Source organism: Oryctolagus cuniculus, chromosome 7 (genome assembly GCF_964237555.1).
Source record: "Oryctolagus cuniculus chromosome 7, mOryCun1.1, whole genome shotgun sequence".
NCBI lineage: Eukaryota > Metazoa > Chordata > Mammalia > Lagomorpha > Leporidae > Oryctolagus > Oryctolagus cuniculus.
The window spans coordinates 81,546,839-81,571,223 of record NC_091438.1 but is presented as its reverse complement, the minus strand read 5'-3'; the positions used below and the strand labels follow the sequence as shown (position 1 = coordinate 81,571,223).

Sequence of the window (24,385 nt, the reverse complement as noted above, 5' to 3'; positions counted from 1 at the left end):
CTGTGTGGGAGCAAACTGTTGAAATCTTTGCTTAATGTATGCTAAACTGATCTTCTGTATATAAAGAGAATCGAAAATGAATCTTGATGTGAATGGAAGGGGAGAGGGAGGGATTAAGGGGAGGATTGCGGGTTGGAGGGACGTTATCGGGGGGGAAGCCATTGTAATCAATATTCTGTACTTTGAAAATTTATATTCATTAAATAAAAGTTAAAAAAAAAAAGAAATGGCATCAGTGGGGTCATACTTTCCCAGCAACAGCCTACATTTGGAGGAAGGAGCCCAACAGACGGCAATTGATGCCCGCACCTCAGAGTGGGTGAAGATTCATATATTCTTCTCACACTGTCCTTTACCTCACTCTTGAACTTGCCCTGATCTCTGTACATGGAACACTGCCTTCCCAGTGATTTCTGACTCCTGTGACCTCCAGATTATTGCTTAGTTACCTGTGAAGTGTTACACGAGGCAAACATGTTCTGGAAAAAGAGACAGATGTGTTACACCAAAATCTCATAAGAAAGGAAAGAATTGAAAATGTTTTGGAGGAGATTCATGGAAGAAGCTGGCTTAACTAAAATCTGGTATTCAAGTTACAGACTTTTATTTATTTATTTATTTATTTTTATTTTATTTTTTGACAGGCAGAGTGGACAGTGAGAGAGAGAGACAGAGAGAAAGGTCTTCCTTTTTGCCATTGGTTTACCTTACAATGGCCGCCACGGCGGCACGTTGGGGCCAGCGCACTGCGCTGATCCGAAGCCAGAAGCCAGGTACTTCTCCTGGTCTTCCATGGGGTGCAGGGCCCAAGCACTTGGGCCATCCTCCACTGCACTCCTGGGCCACAGCAGAGAGCTGGCCTGCAGAGGAGCAACCAGGACAGAATCCGGTGCCCCGACTGGGTTAGAACCCTGTGTGCCGGCGCTGCAAGGCGGAGGATTATCCTATTGAGCCGCGGCACCGGCCTCAAGTTACAGACTCTGACTTTCAAGTAAATCAATACATCTTTTGAGAAAAAAATAAAATGAACAGGGGCTTTTAGTCGACTGATAAGTTGCATGGAGGAAACAGGACATCATAAACAGAAAAGAGAGATCTTAAAAGTCATGTTGTTAAGTCAAGTTACAGACTTTTTAGTTCTCTCTTTTCTGTTTATGATGTCCTCTTTCCTCCATGCAACTTATCAGTCGACTAAAAGCCCCTGTTCATTTTATTTTTTTCTCAAAAGATGTATTGATTTACTTGAAAGTCAGAGTTACACACAGAGAGAAGGAGAGGTAGAGAGAGAGAGAGAGGTCATCCATCCGCTGGTTGAGTCCCCAGATGGCTGGAATGGCCGGAGGTGTGCTGGTCTGAAGCCAGGAGCTTCTTCCGCGTCTCCCATGTTAGTACAGGGGCCCATGGACTTGGGCCATCTTCTACTGCTTTCCCAGGCCACAGCAGAGAGCTGGATCGGAAGTGGAGTTGCCGGGACTCAGACCAGCACCCACATGGGATGCTGGCACTGCAGGCAGTAGCTTTACCTACTACGTCACCGTGCCAGGCTCAAAGCCTCTGTTCTAAAGGCTCTTCTGTGAGCACACCGTGCCCCTCTGTGTACCTGTCTGAGTGGTTCCTTTCAGGTGTTTTAGTTACAGTAATGAAGAACTGACTAATAAACTTTTTTGCAACATTAAAAACTGTTTTTAATACTTTGGAAGTAAAATATACAGCTTTAATGATTAGAATCTGAATAAAGCCATTCTTATGACACAGAATGTAAGGTCAATGTTACAGGTCAAAGCAGCATGGGAAACACGGAACACCTTATGACAGGTACATGCATTTGACTTGCTGTCAGCTGGAAACATGCTCCCTTGTCAACAAGTCTCCAGGATTGGCTAGAGAAACAGAGCTGTGGCGACCACAAGGTGTGCCTGGCATCTGCTTTCATGTAGAAACCTATTCAAGTCTGCCTCAGAGATGGAGCTGGCTGAGCAGTAAGCAAGAACGTGTGTAGGTAACTGTTCCAACTGGAGTGGATTTTAGGGAAAACAGAACTATGTGGAGTGTGGGGCGGCCAGCTCCGACTTTGCTGACAGCCTCTGTGAAAATAAACTGCCCAAATTAGGTGGGACGGGAAACCATGGACTTGCAAATCATTTTATTGCACAGAGGGTTATCAGAAGCTATGCACACCAAGGTCTCGAGGCTCGAATGCTCTATAAGACCTAGCACAGGGACCCTAGGGCATGCCCAGCACCAGATCACTGTCGTTGTCTCAATCCCACTCACGAATGATGACTTGGTTGGCGGGTTGCTGTTTGTAACATCCAGCATACGGGTACTGGTAGGGCACAGCGTATGCCTGCCCGTTCGCAGCATACACAACTTGAGTTCCTACCGGGCAGGTGCTGCTATAGGGAGCGGAGCCTGCTCAAGAATTGCCGCAGCATAGGATGTGTAGGGAAGTGGAGAGGAAGCCACAGCTGTCTCGTCAGACAAGATTGGGGAGCCCACAGCTGTGTTTGTCCTAGAATCCTGCAGTGTAAATTTCCAGGCCAACCAATCATCTGAGCTTTCCGCGCAATGACATCGTGTTTCCATCTCGGCAAATGATCTGCAGCAGGCAGTCTTGCATTCCCGTCTGGAGGCTGGATGTCCCGACGTTCGTGTCCCATACAGATTTTGATGCCATCCGCTGGCATGTGGACCTTATCCTCAACACTCTGCCCAGTCTGGTCATCGTAATAGGTCAAACCAATTCTTCTTCCAATGCTTTCAAATGGTTCTCTGTCACAGCAGCCGTCCACTCTTCACAAACGTCATCTCGTCACTGGGAAAGCTAAGACTGCAGAGCCCAGACCACGGCTGTAGGGCAAGGATGCTGCTCGGATGCTGCTCGGGGTCCAGACTAGTAAACTGTCCAAAACCTATTTGGTAACTCACTCATAGCATTTTCTTCTAATGTTTAATCAAATGATGAATATGCATTCAATATCTGGGTCATTGACAAATTGATGAAACATTAAACATTAGTTATTGAACATAAATTGAAGTTTGCTAACTTTAGGATTCTTAATTTGATAGAAAACCACTATATGTTTGGATCTGTTAGTCAACATGCCCTATTCCACACTGAAAAAAACTTATGTGGGGAAGGCTATGTTTCTAGCAATAGGATGTGTGTGACAGAATTGGAAAAAGTTCATTAAAACTGTGTACTGTGGAAAAAAAGGTTGAAAGAACTCAAATTTTTGCACAAAAATGAACTCATTTTAACATGTAGCATGTCTGAGCAGCATCTAAGTTGAGGCACTAAGATGGATGTGACATGAGTTTACAAAGGGCTCCAGGAGGAGCAACATGAATTCAGCCAAAATGTAAGCAAGAATAAACAAGCAATTTGTCATGAGGATTGGGTGGAAAAATAGGGAATCTTTAAAACTTTATGAAAAGATTATAAGGGCAATGCTCCAAAGAAATCAACAGTTTATTCATTTTCTATGGGAGAATTATTATCACCATCTAATATTTTTTAAATCCTTCATAAATTTATTTCAGAAAGAAGACACAGTGAGATAAAGAGAATAAGAAAGGGGAGAGGGAAAGGCCCCTGTATTAGTTTGCTTCTCAAAAACCTACAACAGTGCTGGTACCAAGCTGGAGCTGAATGTTAGGAACTCAAACAAGGCTACACACATCGGTGACAGGGGCCTAGTCACTTGGGACATAACTTGCTAATTCCTTCATGTGGGTCATAGAAGAAATCAAAAGAGAAAACAAAAAATTTCATAAAAATGATTGAAAATTACAACATAACATAAAATAACTTAGGAAATACATAAAATCAGTGTTAAGAGGAAAAGTTATAGCAATTAGTGTCTACATCAAAAAATTGGAAACGAATCAAAAAATAAATGGTCTAACAATGTATTCCTAGGACATGGAGAAACAAGACCAAACCAATCCCAAATCTAATAGGAGGAAATAAGAAATAAAAATTATGGGAGAACTAAAACCACTACAACTTAAATATGATACACAAAGATCAGTGAAATCAAGAGCTGCTTCATTGAATAATAAACAAATAGATTAACCATTGTCCCAATTAACCAAAGAAAAGGGAGAAGACCAAAATGAATAAAAACAGCATTGAAAAGTTGTTACAATTGATGGCCTCAACTCTCCAGTTAAAAGACACAGATTGGCTGAATGCATAAAGGAACAAAACCCATCTATTTGCTGCTTACAAGAAACACATCTTTCCAACAAAGATGCATGCAGACTGCAAGTGAAAGGTTGGAAAAAGATATTCCATGCCAACAGATACCAAAAAAGAGCTGATGTAGCCATCTTAATACCAGACAAAATAAACTTTAACACAAAAACTGTTAAGAGAGACAAAGAGGAGCACCATATAATGATTAAGGGAACAATTCAACAGGAAGATGTAACTATTATAAATGTATATGCACCTAATTACAGGGCACCAGTTTATTTAAAAGATATGTTAAAGGACCTAAAGGGAGACTTAGACTCCAATACAATAATACTGGGGAAATTCAATACTCCACTCTCAGAAATAGACAGATCAACTGGACAGAAGATCAACAAGGAGACAGCAGATTTAATCGATACTATAGAACAAATTGATCTAACACATATCTACAGAACTTTCAATCCCACACTTCAAGAATTTACTTTCTTCACAGCAGTACATGGAACCTACTCCAGGATTGACCACATACTAGGCCATAAAGCAAGTCTTAGCAAATTTAAAAGAATTAGAATCATACCATGCAGCTTCTCAGACCACAGCGGAATGAAGCTGGAAGTTAGCAACTCAGGAATCCCTAGAGCATATGCAAACACATGGAGACTAAACAACATGTTCCTGAATGAACACTGGGTCATAGAAGAAATCAAAAGAGAAATCAAAAGTTTTCTGGAAGTAAATGAGGATAACAATGCAACACATCAAAACTTATGGGATATAGAAAAAGCAGTGTTGAGAGGAAAGTTTATAGCAATAGGTGCCTACATCAAGTAATTGGAAAGGCACCAAATAAATGAGCTTTTGATTCATTTCAAAGATCTAGAAAATCTGCAGCAAACCAGACCCAAAACTAGTAGGAGAAGAGAAGTAATTAAAATCAGAGAAGAAATCAACAGGACTGAATCCAAAAAGAATTACAAAAGATCAGCCAAACGAAAAGCTGATTTTTTGAAAAAATAAACAAAATTGACACCCCATTGGCCCAACTAACTAAAAAAAGGAGAGAAAAGACCCAAATCAATAAAATCAGAGATGAAAAAGGAAATGTAACCACAGGCACTGCAGAAATAAAAAGAATCATCAGAAATTACTACAAAGAGTTGTATGCCAGCAAACAGAGAAATCTATCCTAAATGAATAGATTGTTTTAGCATTGGATCAAATTCCAACTCTATGTCAAAGAAAAGTAGATTAATAGCTTTTGTATCCAAAAATTTCTTTCTTCATAACCTTCTGTAATTCCCTGACATCTTCTGTAACTTACATAAACCTTTCTATCTTTTCCATTCCAATCTAGAGTAAATGAGCAATCAGGATAAAGTAATTCTTACCTCACTTTATACCATGTCCTTAGGTACTCTAAAAATTGTCTTAAAAGAAAAAAGTTTCTTTCCTTCTTAACTTTCCGTACCAGGAACACATTTTATTTGCGACCCCTTTCCATCTGCTTACTTCCTTGATTTACATTTTGAAATAACCCTTTAAAGATCTCCAAATTAAGACAACATTTTATAAATAAGATAACACACTAAATTTCAACCTTAGTTACTTTCAAGCAATGTTGAACTATTTTTCAGACAGTTTATAAAAGCATATTTGTTAACAAACCCAAATAGTTTTTCCGCAGAAGATGAGTTGCTAAGAGTACTAAAGTTTACATTTAGACACATTTATCTCATTTACATTTACCCAATTTACATTTATCAATTATACCTAGATGACTTAACATGCTGATATGATATCATACCTCTATCCAAATTAAGGCAAAAATTACATTCATTTAGAATTCTACTCCTTTTCATCAAACTCCAGGTAGAAATCAGTGACGTAAACCATGGACTACAAAATCCACTTTAGGGGGCTGACAAGAGCTGATTATCCACTGCTGTTAAACCAAGTTATAAAACAGGCTTAGCAAGATAAAATGCAAAATTTGTAGGCAGTGATCTTAAACCTAATGTCTCACTGCAGCTGAAACCAATTTTTGTACGTGAGATTGTTATTTACAAAAGACATCTTTTTAGATTTAAGTTGAATTTTAGTCTTATTTTCTATTTACCCAAAAAACCCCTTAGGACAATGATGCTTAGTCGACATTCTGCTTCTTAGGACTGCCTCTGAAGCAAAAATTTCAGGCAGCTGCAAGACAGGTCCCATGGGTGACTGTGGACTAGGGACCAAGGTGCCAGGGACAAGAAGTGCACTGGAGATTGTTCACCATTACGTTAGGTTTAATGGGAGAGGACATCCATCAGAGCAGATGGGCACCCTCCAGAGAAATGCCTGAGGAGGAGAATCTGATAGGTGACAGAATAAAAGGCAGTGACCTAAAGAGGCTCCTGGAAGCGTCTGTGAAGAGGCAAGCCAGAGGGAGAAAAATTGGAAGCCCTGCAAAGAGATAATAACTTTATACTCCAGACTAAATTCCATTCAACTTTCATTTTATTTTTATTCTTATTTCAAATTTAAAAAAAAAATTCATTTATTTATTTGAAAGCAGAGAGAGAAGGAAACACCATTCACCTTCTGATTCTCTCCCCAAATACCTGCGATCATTGGCAAGCACTTGCCAGGCAGTTGATCAGTACTCTCTTGAATGATGAGGCCCCATAATGTGAGCCCTCACCTGTTACCAGGGTGCACAGCAGCATGAAGCTGGAATCAGGGGCAGAAAAGGGACTCAATCCCAGTCACTACAACACAGCATTGGGATGTCCACATGGTGTCTTAACTCCAGACCAAGTGTCTGTCCTCTTTTTTCTTTTAATTTTAGCTTTGTCCCCCTTTCATTTTACTGATTATAGAGTACCCTCTGAAGTTACATTCAATATTTCTTATTTACATTAAAGAGCTGTCAAGCCTTGGCATTACAATGATCCTGCAATGAACAGAATAGTACATACACACCATTTCAACTTGGGTATACAAGTCTATGAAAGAAATTACAAAAGGTACAATTGGTGTATAAAAAGTCACCTACATTTTAATTTTTCATACATAACTGTAAGAGTTGACACTCACACTAGCAAATATGAGCAACTCTCAATTTCCCAAATGCCTTGGTTTCTCAGTGTGCTATTAAAGCTCTTTTTCCTTGCCCTTTATGCAACTGAAAAAGGAACCACATAATTTTACTTTGCATATCTTTTATTATCAGTAACATTAAGCATTTTTTTATTTTGGCTATTTAAAAAATGTGGTTGCTGTTCTAAACTCATTGATATTCAAGGACTCATCACAACTTAAATATCTCCATCTGTAGCACAAATTACACATTTTTTCTTTATCTTGCCGTGAATTTTAGCTTTCATTCAAATTGTTTTTATGAACAATTTCATTATATTCCAATTAACAGCCCAATTTGTCATAATAATTCAATAAAAATTCAGTTTTTCTTTTTAGGATACAAGGTCCTGTTATCCTTTAATAATTATATTTATTTTTTAAAATTTTTAATGAAACTTCCATGACATACATATTTTTTACAATGAGCAACGCTGTTATGCTATTAAAATGAAAAAAGAAAGCCCATTTTATATTTTCCTGCCCAAGAAATCTCAGCCTATAACTTTCTTAACAGGCTTGAAATAACTTCTGGTGACAGCTTAGTCAATACAGAACCAAATGTACTACCCAGGAAAGAAGGAAGTACTGAAAACAACACTTGTCCTTGATTTTTAATTACTTCAATCTCTTCTGTTAGCCGCTTGATCTTTTTATTTACCTTAGCAGCATCCTTTTTAAATACTTCTGTAAGCATGTCTTTTTGAGCCTATGAAATGAAAAGTCCACTTTCAAAACCTTTTTCATTAAGCATAAGAGTTTTACATTTAACTATGTCAGTATTTAAGCACATATGTCTATTTGTCTACCATTTTAGAAGGTTTTTTTAGGAATTTGTCCTCCAATATAGCCAGAAGTTTTGTCTTGAATAGGAGAAAATCCATGATTTAACTTTTGTGAGTTTTCCTTAGCATCATTTCCCCAGGGAAAAGTGGGGAGTTTTGTATAGGGACAAAGAAAGCTCATTGGGAAAGAATGTGGATTAAATTCTAATTGGCTCTCATTTCCATGAGGTGGCACAGCTGAGCTCATCCAGCAACTCGTGAGAAGTGCTGACACCACACAGGACAGTGCTTATCAAACCCCACGCTGGGACAAAGGATGTGTATGTTACTTTAGTCATAAAGGATGATCAGACAGATCTGGAAACAATGCACCAGATTCAGAGTTCTCGATTTTCTATCAGGTCAAATTTGATATTATCAGACCAGATAAACCTATTTCAGTCTCTTTGAGAGTTGTTCCAGAAATCTCAAGCACCAGTAGCTAAGGTCCCATTGAATAGGGGCTTAGTGAGACCATTTCACAGTTGGAGCAACAACTGCAGCCCCAAACCCAGGAGAATGTCATTTGTGTCTCCAAAGTCCAACACTCCATAAGTGGCTGGAGACTCCTAGATTTCCATGCTTCAGGGGGACCCAGGTGTATTTGAGGTTGCAGTGGGACAATTGTCTTTTAGGTTCCCTCTGGGATGACACCTGTGCTTGACATTGGGTCCTGCCCTTCCCAGGATCCAGAACACTGTCCCCCGGGGCACCGCCCAGCCCCCAGACTCACCTTCAGCTTGTGCTCCAGCATCCTCTCCTGCTCTCTGAGGAGGTCCTCCCTTTCCCGCTCCATCTTCTCCTTCAGTTGAGCGATGTTCTCCTGGAAGCTTCTCTCTTGAGCCTCCATCTTTTGCTGCATCTCCTGCTCCCTCTGTCTTAGCACTTCCCGTTCCTTCTCAGCGGCCTCCCTCTTGGCCTCCTCAGCTGTTTCACAAACATTAACAAGGGAAGAAAAACTGTTGAGTTCAAGAGCAGGCAGCTTTAACAGCAATGCTGCAAGTGGGAGGGGAAGATCTTCCCCTAAACAGCAAGAGGATGTTTCAGAATGTGCCAGAAAGGCACTGATTGGCTGGATGTGCAGCCCAACTGCCCTTGTTATTTTCAGGTTTAGCAGACCATGTGCTCAGTAGTCTGGAGAAGTCTCTTGCTCCAGGAAAAACTTCTTCTTCAATAAATAGGCGGGCTTCGCATGAACCTTCCCACCCTCCTGTGAGCTGAGCCCGGCCCCGTACCTGCTAGGGCCTCCTCTGCATCAGTGAGAGCCTTGTCTGCCTGCAGGATGGAGTTCTCTGTTGCTGCCTGAGACTGCAGGAAGGTCTGGAGCACCTCAGTTGCCTGGAAACCAGCAAGCAGGAAAAGTACTTCAGGGAGAAAAAATCTAGTCTTCTGATGTGGAAATTATTGTTGATAAAAGTATAATTTGGACTTGTAATTTCTGCATCCTTCTTAGGTACAGCAGAAACTCCAAGGTTTTTGGTGAAGCATAGGCACCCTGTGGATCAGCCTCCTTTCTAGCAGTGCAGTCTCCTCAACCAGGGATGCTGCCCACCACCACCTCTATCCCCCATCAGAGGCAGAGTACCCTGTTTGCCTGCAATATTGGCATGCTGTTTTTCTTACGCTTGGATGTTGTTCTACCCTTTAACAAGGATAACATCATTGGATATGTTAACATGTAGCACTTACCTCCCCCTTCAAGAAGCTCTTTTATTCTCCCTAGTTTCTTTGAAATATACCTGGCAAATCACAATTGTGTATGTTTAAAGTGTATAACATGCTGCTTCAACGTATATGTGAGTGCACTCTATAGTTCTTACTATTAAGATAATTAACAGACTAGTCCCCAACTAAAGGCTGCTCTGGTGGGATTCCAAGATGGTGCTTTAAGAAATGACATACTATGCTAGACTAAGGATAAATAGTGAAAAGCAAAACACATAACAATATACAAAAACAAACAAACAAACACAAAACCATAGGAAGTGCACTCTCAGGGAGAAAATGGAGAGAAAATCATACTGGAAATGCTAGAAGATGAATGCTGTGGACCTGTGGAAGGTGTGGACACACAGCACGAACATCCAAACAACATGTGACTGCAGTAACCAAGAGCTCAACTGGGCAGAAGCTTGGAGAAAGAGGTGAGAACAGACTGCAGCAACCCATGGTGACATAGTCAGAGAGAGAGTATGCCATGAGTCCAGACAGGAGCCCTGTGGGCTAGCAATAACCCAGGGAGCCAGTGGAAGTAGAGGGGGCCATATTTATTTCACTCCAACCTCTCCAAGATAGCACCCATTGCCTAGGGGAGAAAGTGTAGGCACCATTTTGGGTTTGGGTGGCAGCTAAAGAAGCCTTTGTGCACATGCACAGCAATTGGCTGGTAGTACCTTTGGCAGTAGTGGGGAATGAGCAATATTCAGCCAGTGTTTGTTGCATATGCACGTGATCCAGAGGTTCCAGTGGAGGGAAAAATCCACAGTCTCTACTGAGTTTGAGACTGGCTGGGAGGAGTGACAGGAGCTGGCCACTCATGTAGGACTGAGATGCCTCCAGCCTCTGAGGATCAAGATGTCTAGGAAGAGCTGGCTCAGGTAACATCTGCTTCTCTGTTGACTGGTCAGGCTGGCAGGGCAGAGTGAATTCTCTGCACTCAGTGGCTGTGGGAGCCTTAAGTACTGAGACCATGGAGCTTTGGTGGTTACATAAGAGGGTGCAGGGCATAGCTGGGGATCTGAGTAATCACTGGGTATGGCTCCACATGCTCAGAGCTGCTTTGTTGCCTCAGATGAGTCATTGTAGAGGGAACTGTGTTCACAGTGAAGACTGCGCAGGTCATCTATGTGGTTCATATGGTGGCACAGATGAGTGTTGAACACACTGGAGGCTAACACCAAGGCATTGATCACCTTGGAGGAGAGGAGGTAAGGGGGTATCATACCAACAGAGGTGACCATTCCTCCCTTCTGTTAACAAGAGGAGATCTACCATGACCATCTTGGGTGTTACCCTGATACTCGCCCTACCTTGGAGCACTAACCAAAGTTCCTTGGCCACATGTACCACACACCTTGTGGTATTCACTGAAAGTGCAGATGTGTCACTAAGGCACAGAGGCATAGCTCAAAGATAACAGCCATCAGAGGAAAAGAAAAAAAAAAACAAGTAACTCCACAAATGCCTAAAAATAAATGCAGAAAATCAAGAAGTAAGAATCAGGAAGATACCATGAACCCCCACACCCAAAGGAACACAACATTTCAATATCAGACTGTGAAGATGAAGAGAGTAATGAAATGCCAAGAATGGAATTAAAAATATTAATCATAGGATTACTCAAAAGCAATGAGAGGAGGAATTAAGGTGGCAGTATAGCACCTGGGGCAAAATAGTTAATGAGCAGAGAAGATAGAAGCTGGTGATAGAATCAAGACAAGTTCACACAGAAAAGCCCAGGAGTCCATCAGAGACTGGGTAGGTCCATGCTAAGGGAGTAAAGAGGAAGGGGAAGTGGCTAGGCACAGCAGAGATGCCAAATGAGGAGACTGGTGTCACTCCCTCCTTCCCCAGTGAACCAAGTGAGAGGTCACAAGTCAATGGAGCTTCGGATAGCAATGGGCAGGGAAGCTTGGTGAACTGGAGTTGAAGTGCCAGGTGGGAAGAAGGAGAAATTATAGGGGAAGAAGCAGAGAAGTCGGGCATACCCCCGTCCATCTATGTCTCCCTCCTCGCCTCAATTGGACCTACAACCAGCAGGAAGAAGCCACAATGATTGTTTACATTTTCAAGTGTAAGCAGGGGCTGCCATATTTGCCTCCCATGCACATGCCCATTAATTGTGGGGGCCACCTCACAAAACCCCCAAACTGGGAACAAAGATCACAACATTTCAGATTAGTTTTCTTCCCATCACACAAGCTGTACAACAAGGAGTAGTCCTAAACATCGAAAACCTGAGTTCATCTCATGCACCAGTGAGATGCAAGCCCAGCCCCAGTAGGTGGGGCTTAGTGCACCAAAGCTCTGGTGCACTTCCATCATGATCTAGCAGTAAACAAGGTTCCAGAAGGTGGGGCTGTGTGCTTCCACTTGTGACACACAAATACGTAGCAGCTCACAGCGGAGGGAAATTGCACCACAGGAACAAAGTCACAAATTAAAGACAAAATCAACCAGAAATGCCAAAACACAAAGGAAAAATCCTGAATAAGAACAAGGAATACATTATGAATTCTCCAAAAGAATACAATTCTTCAATAATGGAATCTAAAGAAGAAGAGATTGGAGATATGCCAGAAAAGGAATTCAGAAAATTAATAGGCCAATTACTTAGAAGCAATCAGAAGAAAATTCATGATCTAATGAAAAGCATTCCCCCAAAATTGAGATATTAAAAAGAAGACAGAATGAAATTCTAGAAATGAAGGATTCAATAGATCAAATGAAAAATATAATGGAAAGTCTTAATAATAGAATAGATGAGACAGAAGAAAGAATATCAGAACTAGAAGACAAATTTCCAGAAATAATATAGTCAGACCAAATCTAGGAAGAAGAACTCAGAAAATTAAAAATCACAGTAGAGATTTACAAGATTCTATCAAGGGGTTGGTGCTGTGGCATAGCCAGTAAAGCCACTGCCTGCAGTGCTAGCATCCCATATGGTGCCAGTTCAAGACCTGGCTGTTCAACTTCCAATCCATCCTTCTGCTATGTCTAAGGCCTTGGGCCCCTGCAACCATGTGGGAGACTAGGAAGAAGCTCCTGGCTCCTGGCATCAGATCAGTTCAGCTCCGGCCATTGAAGCAAATTGGGGAGTGAACCAATGGATGGAATACCTCTTTCTTTCTCTCTCTCTCTCTATGTGCCCCCCCTTCTCTTTTTGTAACTCTCACTTTCAAATAAATAAATAAATCTTTTTAAAAAAGATTCTATCAAACAACCCAACTTATGAATCCTGGAAATTCTGGAAGGTGTGGAAAGAGAAAGGATTAGAAGGCCTTCTTTGTGAAATAATAACAGAAATTTCCCAATCTGGTGAAAGAAAGTAACATCCAAGTATAAGAAATACACAGAACTCCCAACAGAAATGACCAGACAAGAACTTCACCATGACACATTGTAGCAAAGTTCACCTCAGTGAAGTACAAAGAACACATCTTAAAATATGCACAAGAGAAAGACAAATCACATTTAGAGAAAATCCAATTGGATTCACTCTGGACTTCTCGTTGCAAACCCTGCAGGCAAGGAGACAATGTTGACACATATTCTAAGTCCTAAGAGAGAAAAATTCAACCCAGAATACTGTACCCTACAAAATTCTCATTTATGAATGAAGGGAAAATAAGGATCTTCCTTAACAAGTCAAAATTGAAAGAATTTGTAACTAATCACCCAGCGCTACAAAAGATACTCAAGGATGTGCTACACACAGAAACACAGAAACAGGAACATTGTTACAAACGAAGAAAAATGCAAAAAATGACCCAGTAAAAGTACAAATGAAATCCAAAATACATAAATAGGGCTATTTACGGAAACATCACAGGGGAAATTTGATACTTAACAATAACAACACTGAATGCAAATGGTCTCAACTCCCCAGTTAAAAGACACAGACTGGCTGAATGGTTTAAAACCCCAAACCCATCTATTTGCTGCCTACAAGAAACACATCTTACCAACAAAAATGTACGCAGAATGAAAGTGGAAGGATGGAAAAAGATAATTCATGTAACAGAAACCAAAAAAGAGCTGGTGTGGCCATCCTAATATCAGACAAAGTAGACTTTAACACAAAAACTATTAAAAGAGTCAAAGAATGACACTGTATAATGATTAAAAGATCAATTCAAGAAGAAGGTGAGACTATTATAAATGTATATGCACCTAATTGCATGGTACATGTCTATTTAAAAGAATTGGTAAGGGATTCAAAGGGAGATATAAACTCAAATACAACACTAATGGGGGACTTCAATACCCCACATTCAGCAATGGACAGATTAACCAGGCAGAAAATCAACAAGGAAACAACAGAGTTAATTGACACAATAGACCACATAGGCCTATCAGATATTTACAGAGCCTTCCACTCTACAGCCACAGAGTACACATTTTTTCTCTTCAGTACGTGGGACTTTCTCTAGGATTGATCATATGCTAGGCCTTAAAGCAAGTCTTAGCAAATTCAAAAAAATTGAAGTCATACCATGCATCTTCTCAGACTACAATGCAATGAAGCTGGATTTCAACAACTCAAGAATCTCTACATCATATGCAAACATATGGAGAATGGACAGCATGTTTCTGAATGAACAGTGGGTCATAGAAGACATCAAAAGAGAAAAAGTTTTCTGGAAACAAATGAAGATGACAACACAACATATCAAAACATATGGCATACAGCAAAAGCAGTGTTAAGAGGAAAGTTTATAGCAATAGGTGCCCACATCAAGAAATTGTAAAGGCAGCAAATAAATGAGCTATCACTGCATCTCAAGGATCTAGAAAAACAACAGCAAACCAAACCCAAACTAATAGGATAAAATAAATAATTAATATTAGAGAAGAAATCAATAAAACTGAATTAAATAATAAAAAGACAAGCAAAACGAAGAGCTGGTTTTTTGAAAAAATAAACAAAACTGGTACACCTTTGGCCCAACTAACAGAAAAGGAGAGAGAAGACCCAAATCAATAAAATTAGAGATAAAAAAGGAAATGTAACAACAGACACCACAGAAATAATAAAGAGACTCATCAGGAATTACTACAAAGAGTTGTGTGCCAACAAACTGGGAAGCCTAGAAGAAAGAGATGGATTCTTGGACACATACAACCTACCTAAATTGAACCATTAAGACATAGAAAACCTAAACAGACCCATAACCAAGACAGAAATTGAATCAGTAATAAAGGCCCTCCCAACAAAGTAAAGCCCAGGACCGGATGGCTTCACAGCTGAATTCTCCCAGACATTTAAAGAACTAACTCCAATTCTTCTCAAGCTATTCAAAACAATTAAAAGCAAGGGAATCCTCCCAAATTCTCTCCATTAAGCCAGCATCACATTAATTCCTAAACCTGGAAGAGATGCCAACAGAAAAAGAGAATTACAGACCAATTTCCCTGATGAACAGATACAAAAATCCTCAACAAAATTCTAGTGAATCAAATCTAACAACACATCAGAAAGATCTTCCACCCAGACTAATTGGGATTTATCCCTGGTATGTAGGGATGATTCAACATTCTCAAATCAATCAATGTGATACATCACATTAACAAACTACAGAAGAAAAATCGTATGATTATCTCAATAGATGCATGGAAAAGCATTTGATAAAATACAACACCATTTCATGATGAAAACTCTAAGCAAATTGGGTATAGAAGGAACATTCCTCAACACAATCAAGGTTATTTATGACAAACCCACAGCCAGCATCCTATTGAATGGGGAGAAGTTGGAAGCATTCCCACTGAGATCAGGGATGGCCACTCTCACCATTGCTATTCAATATAGTCCTGGAAGTTTTAGCCAGAGCCATTAGTCAAGAAAAAGGAATCAAAGGGTTACAAATTGGAAGGAGAATTCAAACTATCCCTATTTGCAGATGACATGATTCTTTTTTAGGGGATCCAAAGAACTCCACTAAGAGGGTACTGGAACTCAAAAGAAGAGTTTGGTAAAGTAGCAGGAAACAAAATCAATACACAGAAATGAACAGCCTTTGTATATACAGACAATGCCACAGGTGAGAAAAACTTCTGAGATCAATCCCATCCAGAATAGCTACAAAAAAATTCAAATGTCTTGGAATAAATTTAGCCAAAAATGGCAAAGATCTCTTCGATGAGAATGATAAACCATTAAATTAAAGAAAGAAATAGAAGAAGATACAAAAAAATGGAAAAGTCCTCCATGTTCATGGATCGGAAGAGTCAATGTCATCAGAATATCCATTCTTTTGAAGACAATTTTCAGATTCAGTGTCATACCAATCAAAATACCAAAGACATTCTTTCTCAGATCTAGAAAAAATGATGCTGAGTTTCAAATGGAGGCACAGGAAACCTCAAATAGCTAAAGCAATCTTATACAACAAAAGCAAAGCTGGAGGCATCACAATACCAGATTTCAAGTCATACTGTAAGGCAGTTATAAACAAAACAGCCTGGTACTGGTACAAAAATAGATAGACCAATGGAACAGAATAAACACCAGAAATCAATCCAAGCGTCTGCAACCAACTTATATTTGATCAAGGAGCTAAAAACCATCCCTCGAGAAGGACAGTCTCTTCAACAAATGGTGCTGGGGAAACTGGATTTCCATATGCAGAAGTATAAAGCAAGACCCCTACCTTATCCCTTACATAAAAATACACTCAACATGGATTAAAGATCTAAATCTATGACCTGATACCATCAGATTAATTGAGAACTTGGAGGAAACCCTACAAGACACTGGCACAGGGCACAAATTCTTAGAAAAGACCCCAGAAACAGGAAAAGAAAAAAATTAATGACAGGGATTGCTTCATATTGAGAAGCTTCTGTACTGCAAATGAAAAGTCAGGAAAGTGAAGAGGCAACCAACAGAATGGGAGAAATTATTTGTAAACTATGCAGCTGATAAAGGACTAATAACCGGAATCTACAAAGAGATCAAGAACCTTCACAACAACAAAACAAACAGCCCAGTTTAGAGATGGGAAAAGGACTTAAACAGACATTTTTCAAATGAAGAAATCCAAAATGGCCAAAAGATACATGAAAAAATGTTCAGGATCGCTAGTTTTCAGGGAAATGCAAATCAAAATCACAATGAGGTTTCACCTCACTCCAGTTAGAATGACTTTCTTTTTTTTAAGATTTATTTTTATTATTGGAAAAACAGAGTTACAGAGAGAGAGGTAGAGTCACACAGAGAGAGAGAGGTCTTCCATTCCATTGGTTCACTCCCCAAATGGCTGCAACGGCCAGAGCTGAGCTAATCCGAAGCCAGGAGCCAGGAGCCAGGAGCCACCTCTGGGTTCCACACACGGGTATAGAGACCCAAAGACTTGGGCCATCTTCTACTGCTTTTCCAGGCCATAGGAGAGAGCTGGATCAGAGCAGGAGAAGCCAGGACATGAACCAGTGCCAATATGGGATGCCAGCATTGCTGGCTGGGGCTTTAACCCACTGCGCCACAGTGCCAGCCCCTAGAATGACTTTCATACAGAAATCAACAAACAACAAATGCTGGAGAGGATGTAGGGAAAAAGGTACCATAATCCACTGTTGGTGAGAAGGCAAACTGGTAAAGTCACTATTTAAGACAATATGGAGATACATCAAAAATCTGAATATAGACCTACCATACGACCCAGCCATCCCACTCTTATAAATTTACCCTAGAGAAAAAGCTATCTGCACCTCCATGTTTATTGCAGTTCAATTCACAATAGCTAAGACATGGAATCAACCTAAATGCCCATCAACAGAAGACTGGATAAATAATTATGGGATATGCACACCATGGAATACTACACAGTGGTAAAAAAAAAATGAAATCCAGCCATTTCCAACAAAATGGATCAAGCTGGAAAATTTCATACTTACTGAAATAAGCCAGTCCTAAAGGGACAAATACTATATGTTCTCCCTGATCTGTGAGAACCAACAGGGCACCTAAAATGAAAGCTGTTGAAGTGAAATTGACACTTTGAGAAGCAATGACTTGACCAGTCCTTGTATTTACTGTCAAGTAACAGTTTTTTAGTTTTTCTCTTCTACATACTGTCTGTTGAACTCTTCGCTTAACATAGAGTTAATCATATGTATATAAAGTCAATTGAAAATAGATCTCAATAAAAATAAGAGGGGGAACAAGAGAGGGAGCAGGAAGTTTTTAACTGTAAAGCTCTATTTTTCTGCATAAAATCCTAGTGACTTAATTCTAAGAGTACAGTTTAAAAACTTATCATGGGAATCTAAATATCAAAATTGGTGCTAAAAATGCCATCCTAATTGTTAAAGTGATCATATTAACTGTTAAAGTGAACATATAAATAGGATTAAGTGTTAAACAGATCATATAAATAGCATGAAGTGCATGGTAATAATAGTAGATAGAATTAAAAAGGAGGGAATATCCAATATGGGAAGCCGTCCACACAGCAGACTCAGAATGACAATCACTTTAAGCAGAACTCTGACCTCAGAATCAGTCCTTAAGGCTTTTGGATCTGGCTGAAAAGCCCACAAGAGCATTTCAGGCATGGAAAGCCAAAACACCATGGAAAAAAATATCCTACATGAAGGATCTCTGTGAGTGAGACCCCAGTGAAAAGAAGGGGCCATCAAAGAAGGATGTACTTTTCTCTGAAGGAAAGAGATAACTTCCAATTTGCTTATGGCCTTGGCTAAATAATGACAGCGTTTGTGTCACAAATGGCTTTCACAGCCTTAGCAGCTCATGTCAAGACCCTTGGGTGATCACTGATGTCATATATAAGAGTGTCAGTTGTTAAATTAACAGTAGAAGTCACTGTGCACTTACTCCCAATGTAGAATCTCTGTACTTAATGAATTGTACTATGAGAATTAACTGCAAAGCTTGTTCTCAAACAATACTTTATATGTTGTGTGTGTGTGTGGGGGGGGTGCCAACCATTGAAATCTTTACTTAGTATAGAGTGGTCTTCTGTATATATAGAGAAGTAAAAATAAATCTTAATGAAGAATGGGATGGGAGAGGGAGTAGGAGGTGGGATGGGAGTGGGAGTGGAAGGGTGGGTTTGGGGGGATGAAGCATTATATTCCAAAAGTTGTACCTATGAAATTTACATTCATTAAATAAAAGAAAAAGCAATCAGAAGCAAATCAATAAACTAAAGAAAACCATACATGCCATTTTGGGGAAATTAGGCACACGGGGCAATTCAAAGATGGCACCTGCAGGGAAATTAGGCACATGAGGCAATTCAAAGATGGTGCCCAAATAAGGTGGGCGGTACCCAAAGTTGTTTACCACCAAAGCTGATTGGCTGCGCAGCACCAGGGGAGGTGACAACTGATGATAAATGTACAGACATATGGCTGGTCCTGTAAAAAATCGCCCCATAAAATGACCTTTTAAGTAATTGGTTGGTCCTTATGCCCTGCCCCAGTGACTCTGCAGGTTTGTGCTTTAAAAGGTTTTGCTACGCGTGCAATAAATGAGTTCTTGCTTACTCAACTTGACTCCCCGCTGCGTCTGACTGTCCCTGGAATTGGGGGGCTGGGGAATGGGTGAGCGGTGCACTTACCTTTCTTCAGACCCAGTCCATCCTCGTTTGGGTGGACTAAGACCCTGCATGACAAGAATGAAAAATTTCGCTATGAAATTGTGACTTTAAAGAGAAATAACAATGAAAGATTAGAAATAAAGAATTCAACAGATCAAATAAAAAAGAAATGCGGTGGATAGCCATAACAACAGACTTGGTGAGACAGAAAAAAGAATATCTGAGCTACAAGACAAATCTTTGGCAATCTTTCAGACCAAAAAAAATTAGAAAACTCAAAAACTAGTGTTGGACATTTATGTTAGACTATCAAACAACCCAACAAAGAGGCCTTATGAGTTTCTGAAGTCATGGAAGGAGAGAATTGCCTAGAAAGCCTATTTAGTGAAATACTTACAGAAAATTTCCGAATTTGGAGATAGAAAGAAACATCCAAGTATATGAAGCACAAAGAACTTCTAATAGATATGACCAGAAAGATCTTCACGACAACCTATTGTTGTCAAACTTTCCACAGTAAAACAGAGAAAAAGTTCTAAAATGTGCATGAGAGAAACACCAGATTCCTTTTAGAGGATCTCCAATTAGACTCACAGCTGACTTCTCACCAGAAACCGTACAGGCTAGAGGAGAATGGCAAGATGTAGTCCCAAGTTTTAAGAGAAAAAACTGTCAACACAGAATACTGTACTCTGCAAAGCTTTCATTTATGAATTAAGATGAAATAAAGATCTTCCATAACAAACAGAAATCGAAAGAATGTGTAACCACTCATTAAGCCTGTCAAAAGATGTTTAAGGATGTGCTACACAGAAAAACACAGAAACATGGTCATTATTATGGAAGAATTTGAAGGCAGGAAATCTGACAATAAAAGTACAAAGGAAATCCAAAGTAAACAATAGGAATATTTATGGAAAAATTGCAAGGCCAAGTCATTACCTATTAATAGTCATCTTGAATGTAAATGGACCAAATGGACCTAACTGAAATCTACAGATATTTTCACCCCACAGTTGAAAAATGTATATCAAGGTGGCATGTACCAATGCCATCTCACTAGTCCGAGTGATCAATATCTGTTCACAATTCATCATAATCATAGGACTAAGAGCCAAAGGGATCACATAAGCAAGACTTGTGTCTGCTAATACTAACTGATAGAATTAAAAAGGAGAGAACGATCCAACATGGGAAGCAGGATACACAGCAGACTCATACAATGGCGGATATCCTAAACAGCACTCTGGCCTCAGAATCAGCCCTTAAGTCATTCGGATCTGGCAAAAAAGCCCATGAGAGTATTTCAGGCATGGAAAGCCAAGACACTCTGGAAAAAAAAAACCCCCATATGAAAGATCTCTGCAAGTGAGATCCCAGTGGAAAGAACAGGTCATCAAAGAAGGAGGTACCTTTCTCTGAAGGGAGGAGAGAACTTCCACTTTGACTATGACCTTGTCTATATAAGATCAGCGTCAGCGAACTCAAAAGGCCTGCATAGCCCTGGCAACTCATGACAAGAGTGGCTGAAGCACATGTTCCATGGTACTGGAAAATGAGTATTTGACAGAGAGGGAGGATGATGGTGGGCTTGCCAAGGCTTCACACACTGGGGAGCTCAAAATACAATGTCTCACACTTCCTTTACCACCCGTAGCTCAGGAGCAAAAACACAAGGCCTGGCCCGGCAGGGCAGGGCAGGGCGGAAATTGGAGCAGGCCTCTCACTTGGCCAGACCCCTCCTCCTATCTATGACAGGAGTCTCTCCTGGCCATTGGGCATCCCAGCACTCCGTGGACAGCCACAGCACCCCACCAATGCACAGGCTGGCCCTCCTACATGTGCTGCAAACCCTCCTTCTCTCTGATATTTATGTGGATTAGTTAGAATTATCAGGTTGCTACTTTCAAAAGGACTATTAATGCCATTATTTTAAAAATCTGTCAGAAACAGAAAAATCCCTGCAAATTGTATTATTGTACACAGGGTTAACAGAAGCTATGCACACCAAGGTCTGAAGGCTCGAGGGCTCTAGAAGACCTAGAACAGGGACCCTAGGGCATGCCCAGCACCAGATCACTGTCGTTGTCTCGATCCCACTCACGAATGAGGACTTGGTTGGTGGGCTGCCCTCTGTAATGTCTAGCATACGGGTACACACAGCGTATGCCTGCCCATTCGCAGCATAGACAACTTGAGTTCCTACTGGGTAAGTGCCCCTATAGGTACTGGAGCCATAAGCCTACTCAGGGATTGCCACAGCATAGGATGTGTAGGGAGGTCAGGAGGAAGCCACAGCTCTCTCTTCAGACAGGATTGAGGAGCCCACGTAAGCTGTGTTTGTCCTAGAATCCTGCAGTGTAAATTTCCAGGCCAACCAATCATCTGAGCTTTCTGCACGATGACATTGTTTTTCCATCTCGGCAAATGATCTGCAGCAGGCAGTCTTGCATTCCCATCTGGAGGCTGGATGTCCCGACATTGCTGTTTCATACAGATTTTGATGCCATCCGCTGGCATGTGGACCTTATCCTCAACACTCAGCCCAGTCTCGTCATCGTAATAGATCAGGTGGCCATCTGACCACAGGTCAAACCAATTCTTCTTCCAATGCTTTCAAATGGTTCTCTGTCACAGCAGCCGTCCACTCTTCACAAATGTCATCTCATCACTGGGAAAAGTTAACACTGCAGAGCCCAGACCACGGCTGTCTATAGAAGATCAAAGTCAGGGAACTCAAAAGGCCTCCATAGCTTTGGCAACTCATGACAAGAGCCTAGGGTGATTACTAATGCCATAAACAAGAGTGTCAATTTGTTAAGTCGACAACAGGAGTCACTGTGCACTTACTCCTCATGTAGGATCTCTGCCCTTAATGTGCTGTACCTTGTGAATTTATGCTATAACTAGTACTCAAATAGTATTTTACACTTTGTGTTTCTGTGTGGGTGCAAACTGTTGAAATCTTTACTTAATATATACTAAATTGATCTTCTGTATATAATGATAATTGAAAATGAAACTTGATTGAATGGAATGGGAGAGGAAGCGGGAGAGGGGAGAGTTGCAGGTGGGAGGGAAGTTATGGGGGGGTAAAGCCATTGTAATCCAAAAGCTGTACTTTGGAAATTTATATTCATTAAATAAAAGTTAAAAAAAAGAAAAAGAAAAATATACATCCTTCTCATCAGTGCATAGATCTTTCTATAGAATAGAACATATGCTAGGCCATAATGCAAGTCTCAGCAAATTAAAAAAAATTGAAATCATACTTTGCATCTTCTCTGACCACAATGGAATGAAGCTGGAAATCAACAGCTCAAGAATCTCTAGACCATTTGAGAACACATGGAGACTAAACAACATGTTCCTGAATGAACAGTGGGTCATGGAAGAAATCAAAAGAGAAATCAAAAAATTTCTGGAACCAAATGAAGACAACAATACGTTATATCAAAACTTATAAGATACAACAAAAGAAAATTTAAGAGGGAAGTTTATAGCAATTGTTGCATACATCAAGAAATTGAAATGATACCAAATAAATGAGCTGTGAATGCTGCTCAAGGTCCTAGAAAAACAACAAAACCCCAAATTAGTAGGATAAAAGAAATAATCATCTAGAGAAGAAATAAACAATATGATACCAAAATTCAATACAAAAGATCATTCTAATGAAGAGCTTGCTTTTTGAAAAATAATTGAAATTGACACACCATTGGCCCAACTAACAAAAAAAATACAGAGAAGACCCAATTCAATAAAATAAGAGATGAAAAGAGATGAAAAAGGAAATGTAACAACAGATACCAAAGAAATAAAAAGATTCATCAGGAATTACTACAAAGAGCTGTATGCCAACAAATTGTGAAACCTAGAAAAAATGGATAGATTCCTAGACACATGCAATCTTCTAAAATTGAGTCATTAATGCATAGAAAGCCTAAACATACCCACAACCAAGCCAAAGACTGAATCATTAATAGAGACCCTCCCAACAAAGAAAAGACCAAGACCAGATGTCTTCACAGCTAAATTCTACCAGACATATAAAGAAGAATTAATTCCAATTCTTCTCAAGATATTAAAAACAATTGAAAGGGAGGGGCTCCTCCCAAACTCATTCTATGAAGCCTGTATTACCTTAATTTCTAAACCTGAAAAACATACAACAGAGAAAGAGAACTATAGACTAATATCCTTGATGAACATGGATGCAAAAATCCTCAACAAAATATTAACTAATCAAATCCAACAACACATCAGAAAGATCATTCACCCAAACCAAGTGTAGTTTAACTCTGGTATGGTTCAACATTCGCAAATCAATAAATGTGATACATCACATTAGCAGACTGAAGAACAGAAACCAGATGGTTAGATCAACAGATGCACAGAAAACATTTGATAAAATACAACATCCTTTATGATGAAAACCTTAAGTAAATTGGGTATAGAAGGAACATTCTTCAACACAGTCAAGGCAATTTTTAACAAAACCACAGCCAGCATCCTACTGAATGGGGAAAAGTTGGAAGCATTTCCCATAATATCCAGAACCAGACAAGGATGGCCACTCTCACCATTGCTATTAATATAGTCCTGGAAGTTTAAGCCAGAGCCATTAAGCAAGAAAAAAAAATACAAATTTGCAAGGGGCAAATAAAATCTTCCATATTTGGAAATGACTAGATTTTATATATATAGGGGATCCAAAAGACTCCACTGAGACTGTCAGATCAATAAAAGGGTTTGGTAAAGTGGCAAGATATAAAATCAACACACAAAAATCAACAGCCTTTGTATACACAGACAATACTATGGCAGTTAAAGAACTTTTAAGATTAGTCCCATTCACAATAGCTAAAAAGTTATCAAATACCTTTGAATAAATTTAACCAAAGATATAAAAAAATCTCTATAATGAAAATTACAAAATGTTAAAGGAAGAAATA

General features: G+C 39.8%; 2 protein-coding genes and 2 pseudogenes across 8 annotated transcripts in view; 1 reads left to right on the top strand and 3 right to left on the bottom strand.

Moving 5' to 3' along the window:
• Nucleotides 1-24,385, bottom strand: part of LOC100346985 (guanylate-binding protein 7) — a 178,907-nt gene that overhangs the window by 16,482 nt on the left and 138,040 nt on the right. For 5 of the 6 annotated variants that reach the window (XM_070078095.1, XM_070078099.1, XM_070078094.1 and 2 more), the window contains 3 exons: nt 9,381-9,483; nt 8,879-9,072; nt 6,683-8,030 (listed from right to left, as the gene is read on the bottom strand). In XM_070078095.1, the coding sequence (XP_069934196.1) occupies nt 7,821-8,030; nt 8,879-9,072; nt 9,381-9,483 (507 nt within the window). In that variant the 3' untranslated portion in view covers nt 6,683-7,820. Of the gene's footprint in view, nt 1-6,682; nt 8,031-8,878; nt 9,073-9,380; nt 9,484-24,385 lie in introns of those variants that run through there. The other variant, XM_070078100.1, reaches the window with a different exon arrangement.
• The window catches only part of LOC100347754 (guanylate-binding protein 3), a 216,319-nt gene that overhangs the window by 121,679 nt on the left and 70,255 nt on the right, over nt 1-24,385 (top strand). The gene's annotated exons all lie outside the window — the stretch shown is intronic.
• LOC138850616 (pleckstrin homology domain-containing family B member 2 pseudogene) lies at nt 2,129-2,952 on the bottom strand (annotated as a pseudogene).
• Nucleotides 21,363-22,215, bottom strand: LOC138850615 (pleckstrin homology domain-containing family B member 2 pseudogene; annotated as a pseudogene).